Source organism: Dromiciops gliroides, chromosome 1, assembly GCF_019393635.1.
Source record: "Dromiciops gliroides isolate mDroGli1 chromosome 1, mDroGli1.pri, whole genome shotgun sequence".
NCBI classification, from domain to species: domain Eukaryota; kingdom Metazoa; phylum Chordata; class Mammalia; order Microbiotheria; family Microbiotheriidae; genus Dromiciops; species Dromiciops gliroides.
Window position 1 is genome coordinate 593,153,339 of NC_057861.1, and position 5,951 is coordinate 593,159,289.

The following is a 5,951-nucleotide window of genomic DNA, read 5'->3' on the forward strand; positions in this document are numbered from 1 at the left end:
AATAAAACTTTAACTCTTTGCAGATGATATGATGGTATACTTAAAGAATCCTAAAAAATCAACTAAAAACTGCTTCAAACAATTAACAACTTTAGCAAAATTGGAGGATATAAAATAAAGCCACATAAATCATCAGCAATTCTATAAATGACCAACAAACTTCAGAAGCAATAGATAGAAAGAGAAATTCCATTTAATGTAACAGTAGACACAGTATTAACAACATTGTGTGTGTTGCCGCAGTGTGCGTGCGTGGGAGCGGAGCGGCGCAGCGCAGTCGGGGAGCACCCGGATGTGGCGCTCTTCTCCCTCCGGCCCCCCCCCCCCCCCCCCCCCGCGTTCCCCCTCCCTCCCCTCCCCCCAGAGGCCCAGGCCCCACAGGCAGCGGCGGGAGGTTGAGGTAGCTGCGGCGGCTTCAGTGCTTGTGCAGTGAGGAAAGCCGAGCGGACCACGGGCCAGGCCCCGGCCCCGGCCGGCCGTGGCCATGAGTGGCTCGTCGGGCACCCCGTACCTGGGCAGTAAAATCAGCCTCATCTCCAAGGCGCAGATCCGCTATGAGGGCATCCTCTACACCATCGACACGGACAACTCCACCGTGGCCCTCGCCAAAGTGAGATCCTTTGGTACAGAAGACCGCCCTACTGATAGGCCTGCTCCTCCAAGAGAGGAAATTTATGAGTACATCATTTTCCGGGGAAGTGATATCAAAGATATTACTGTATGTGAACCTCCAAAAGCTCAACACACAGTCCCTCAGGATCCTGCTATTGTCCAATCTTCCCTGGGCTCTGCCTCTACATCATCCTTCCAACCACATGTGCCTTACAGCCCCTTTAGAGGTATGCCACCCTACAACCAGCTTGCTGCCAGCTCCCTACTTAGCCAGCAGTATGCAGCTTCCTTAGGTTTAGAAAAGTTGGTAAGCCCTCCAGCCTCAGCCGCTGCTTCAAGCCCTAGTTCTTCTCCATCTCCACAGCCTGTTTCAGAGCTTGACATGTCCTCAGAGCCACATCAGCTCTCTTCTAAGGGAACTGGTTTTCCATCCATCCCGGTACGTAAGAGTCCCATGGTAGAACAGGCAGTCCAGACTGGTTCTGTTGATAACCTGAATGCCAAAAAACTCCTACCCACCAAGGCTCCCATAGGGATCCAACGCAGTGGTCGCCAGGTCCAACCAAACAACAAAACAAGTGATGTAGTTCAGCCAGTACCTGTGCAAAATCAAGGTCAGGTGAATGATGAAAACAGAAGACCTCAAAGGAGAAGATCAGGAAACAGGCGAACAAGGAACCGTTCCAGAGGGCAGAACCGTCCAACAAATGCTAAGGAAAACACTATTAAGTTTGAAGGTGACTTTGATTTTGAGAGTGCAAATGCTCAGTTCAACAGAGAAGAGCTTGACAAGGAATTTAAGAAGAAACTGAATTTTAAAGATGACAAAACGGAGAAAGAAGAGAAAGGAGATCCAGCAGTAGTAACTCAGAACAATGACAGCACAACGGAGGAGGACCTCCTGGGACCTAACTGCTATTACGACAAATCCAAGTCGTTCTTTGACAACATATCTTCTGAACTAAAGTCCAGTTCTAGGCGTACAACATGGGCTGAAGAAAGGAAGCTCAACACAGAGACCTTTGGAGTGTCGGGAAGATTTCTTCGAGGCCGTAGCTTCAGGGGTGGCTTTAGAGGTGGAAGAGGCACTGGAACAGCCCGGCGCAACCAAACTTCCCACAGAGCTGGTACTGGGAGAGTTTAAGAGTATGTAACTATTTGCTAAGTGGCACAAAGGTGATGCTGTGTATATAAGAAAACATTGAAAATGCTGCACTTAATGTGGGGAGAAAATGGGTCATTTTGTTTACTACTTTTTTGGAAAATCCCACAGTACTACTGCTTAGTTTGGACTTCAACGGAACTTGAACTTGGTCTGAGTGAAAACCACTTGTTTTTTGGAAGTGTTCATGGGTAACCTCCTTTGAGGTGTCTTGGTCTCTTTCTCCCCCCCTCCCCCTTTTTTTCTTAAAAGCACAGCCTAATTTTAAGTTTTTCTTTTGGTATTTTGCAGAAGGGTTTTCTGTGTTCTTTAGTGAGGGTTTAACTAAATCTTTTTTTTGAGACAATAATTGACTTTTTAAAAGTAGAACCAAATCTCATTAAAAACAAGCCAATTACATTTTTAGTAACCAAACTGACCCTTTGGTGCTGCTGGTCTGTCACTCCCACTTCTAAGAAGCAACATGTTTCAGTAACTCTTGGTGTCTAGAGAACTGGATGCCCAGTACTAAATGGGGTTTATGAGTACTTGGGGTGGTTTGGGGGTGGGCTGGGAGGGAATATAGGGGTTATTACATGGATCATGTATAAGCAAGCCACAGAGTACCCAGGGTAGGTGTCAGCCAGAACCCAGAGATGAGTTGTCAGAAGAGGAAGAGTTTAAAGGTGACTTCCAAGAGGCCCTGTTAATATTCAAAGCTAAGGGGTCAGGATAGACTATCATCCCTATGGGAACTGATGGGGGATATAAAACTCAGGGCCAGCCTCCCTAGAAAACCTCTTCACCAGCCCTCCTTGTTACTGCCAACCTGTCTCTGGTACATGCTACTTACCAGTCATGTGTTGGATTTTGGCATAACACTCTTGAATGCTGTTCTCATTCACTTAGGAATGGGGGGGGGGGCTGGGGGGGGAGGGCTAAGAAAAGAGGCAACCTGCTCTTAAGTGAAGTTGAGTTGGCAAAGGGCATGTTTCCTCCAAATTGTAAATAATTCCATTGGGGTTTTTTTGTTGTTGTTTGTTTTAAAGGTGGGGTGGAGGAAGGGTGGGGAACATAAACTTGTTGCATGAGTAAATGGGTTACATCTTTAGTATAGGCATGTGCCCCTCTCTGGTTGACAGGGCATTTTGTTGAAATAAGCACCTTGGTAAATGAAAATTCCCTTAAAATAGCTACAAAGGTTTTAGTTATGCATTGACTAAGTTACTGTAAAAGCTTGGGTTTATTTTTGTAGGAGTTAATTGCTAAGAATTAGAAATATAGCAATGGGGCTGCTCTGTTGGGTGTATTGTAAATTATAAATAAACATGCAAATGTTTAAAAAAAAAACAACATTGTGTGTTGATCCACTGTGATAGACTTGATTATTCTCAGCGGTGCAATGGTCCAAGATAGTTCCAAGGGACTCATGATGGAAGATGCTCTTCAAATCCAGAAAAAAAAAACCTGTTGAATCTGGATGTAGAATGAACAATACTATTTCTATTGTTTTTGTTGTTGTTGGGGTTTTTTTGAGGTTGTTCCTTTTTGCTCTAATTCTTCTCTCATAACATGACTAATGCAGAAATATGTTTAATGTGATTGTACATATATAACCTATATCAAATTCCTTGCTGTCTTAGGGAGGGCAAGGGAGGGGAGGGAGGAAGAAAAATTTAAAACTAGAAATCTTAAGGGGACAAATGTAGAAAACTATCTCTAAATGTAACTGGGAAATAATAAAATATTTATACGGAAAAAATAAAGTAACAGTAGACACTATAAAATACTTGGGACTCTACTTGCCAAGACAAACCCAGGAACTCTATGAACACAATTACAAAACAATTTTCACACAAGTAAAATCAGATCTATGTAATTGGAAAAATATCAATTGCTCATGGATAGGCTGAGCTAATATAATAAAAATGACAATTCTACATAAATTAATCTACCTATTCAGTGCCATACCAATCAGACTACCCAAAAATTATTTTATAGAGTTAGAAAAAATATTAACAAAATTCATCTGGAAAAACAAAAAGTCAAGAATAACAAAGGGAACTAATAAAAAATGCACAGGAAGGTGAGCTAGCCATAAAACATTTGAAGCAATACTATAAAGCAGCAGTCATCAAAACTATTTGATACTGGCTAAGAAATAGAGTGGAGAATTAATGGAATAGGTTAGGCACAGGAGACACAGTAGTAAATGACTATAGTAATCTATTGTCTGATAAACCCAAAGACTCCAGCTTCTGGGATAGGAAGTCAGTGTTTGACAAGAACTGCTGGGAAAACTGGAAGATAGTATGTCAGAAACTAGGCATAGACCAACATCTTATACCTTATACAAAAATAAGGTCAAAATGGGTTCAAGATTTAGATATAAAGGGTGATACCATAGATAAATTAGGAGAGGAAGGAATAGTTTACCTCTCATATAATTTATATACAAACAAAAGATAGAGAATATTATGAAATGCAAGATGGAAGACTTTGATTACATTAAATTAAAAAGGTTTTGTACAAACAGAAGCAATGCAGTCAAAATTAGAAGGGAGGCAGAAGACTGGGAAATAATTTTCACAGACAGCATTTCTGACAAAGGCCTCATTTCTAAAATATATATAGGGAACTAAATCACATTTATAAGAATCCAAGTCATTCCCCAGTGGAGAAATGGTCAAAGAATATGAACAGGCAGTTTTCAGATGAGGAAATCAAAGCTATCTATTGCCATATGAAAAAAATGCTCTAAATTGCTACTGATCAGAGAAATGCAAATTAAAACAACTCTGAGGTATCACCTGCCACCTATTAGATTGGCTAATATGACGAAAAAGGAAAATAATAAAGTTGGGAAAACTGTGGAAAATTTAGAACACTAATGCATTACTAATGGAGCTGTGAACTGATCCAACCATTCTGGAGAACAATTTGGAACTATGCCCAAACAGCTTTGACCAAGTAATACCACTACTAGGTCTGTATCCCAAAAAGATCATAGGAGAGGGGAAAGGAACCACATGTACAAAAATATTTATAGTAGCTCTTTTTGTGATGGCAAGGAATTGGAAATCAAGGGAGTGCTCATCATTAGGGGAATGGCTAAACAAGTTGTGGTATATGAATGTAATGGAATACTATTGTGCTGTACGAAATGATGAGCAGGAGGAATTCAGAGAAACCTGGAAGGACTTACATGAACTGATGCTGACTGAGAGGAGCAGAACCAGGAGAACATTGTACATAGTAATAGCAACATTGTATGATGAATAATGGTGATAGATTTGGCTGTTCTCAGCAGTGCAATTATCCAAAACAGTTTCAAAGAGCTCATGATAGAAAATATTCTCAACATCTAGAAAAAAGAACTGTGAATTATGAATACAGATTGAACCATACTGTTTCTACTTTTGGACTGGTTTTTTTTTCCTAATTTTTTTTCTCTTTTTTATTTATTTACTTTTCTTTTTAAAATTTTAGACTTTTATTTTCCAAATTACATGTAAAAGCAAATTTTGACATCAATTTTTTTTAGAAATTTGTGTTCCAACTTCTCTTCCTCCCTCCCCTCCCACCCCCTCCCCCAAAGATTCAAACAATTCAATATAAATTATACATGAGCAGTCATGGCAAACTACTCTACCTTATCTAGGTTGTGATTGGAAACAGATAAAAAAAAACTTAAGATTAAGGAATTTTCAAAAAAATGTGTTTCAGTCTGTTTTCAGATATCATCACTTCTTTCTCTGTAGATGTACTGCAATTTTCCTAGGTTCTTCAGAGTTATATTGGATCATTGCCCTGTTGAAAATAACCACGTGCTTCCCAGTAGATCATCTTATAATAATGCTGTTATTTTGTATACAGTACATTTCTGTCTGCTTCAGTTCATGTGGATCTTTCCAAGTTTTTCTGATAGCATCCTGTTAATCACAATTTATAAATAGTACCTTGAACTTGACAGAGAATTTTCCTTGCAATAGCCCAGCAGAGTAGGTACCATACATTTTGACCTTGTAGTCAATCGATGGAACTATTTCCCTCCATCCCCTTCCCTTCCAATGATATTTATTTCGTTGTCTACCTTATTTTGCCCTAATACTCCTCATAAGTGTTTTGCTACTGACTGCCCCCTCCCCCATTCTACCCTCCATTCACACTTCCCTCCTTATCCTCTTCCCTTCCTACT

General features: G+C 40.4%; 1 protein-coding gene across 1 annotated transcript; it reads left to right on the forward strand.

Annotated features, from left to right (window-relative positions):
- The first annotated feature begins 340 nt into the window (after positions 1–340).
- On the forward strand, positions 341–2,282 carry LOC122736391 (protein LSM14 homolog B-like). Its single transcript, XM_043978586.1, has one exon. It carries the CDS (start codon positions 485–487, stop codon positions 1,754–1,756), a length of 1,272 nt encoding a protein of 423 aa, XP_043834521.1. The 5' UTR covers positions 341–484; the 3' UTR covers positions 1,757–2,282.
- The last annotated feature ends 3,669 nt before the right edge of the window (positions 2,283–5,951 follow it).

Bases quoted from the DNA above. Each gene is read 5' to 3' on its own strand.
- LOC122736391 (XM_043978586.1), top strand. From the start codon at position 485: ATGAGTGGCTCGTCGGGCACCCCGTACCTGGGCAGTAAAATCAGCCTC.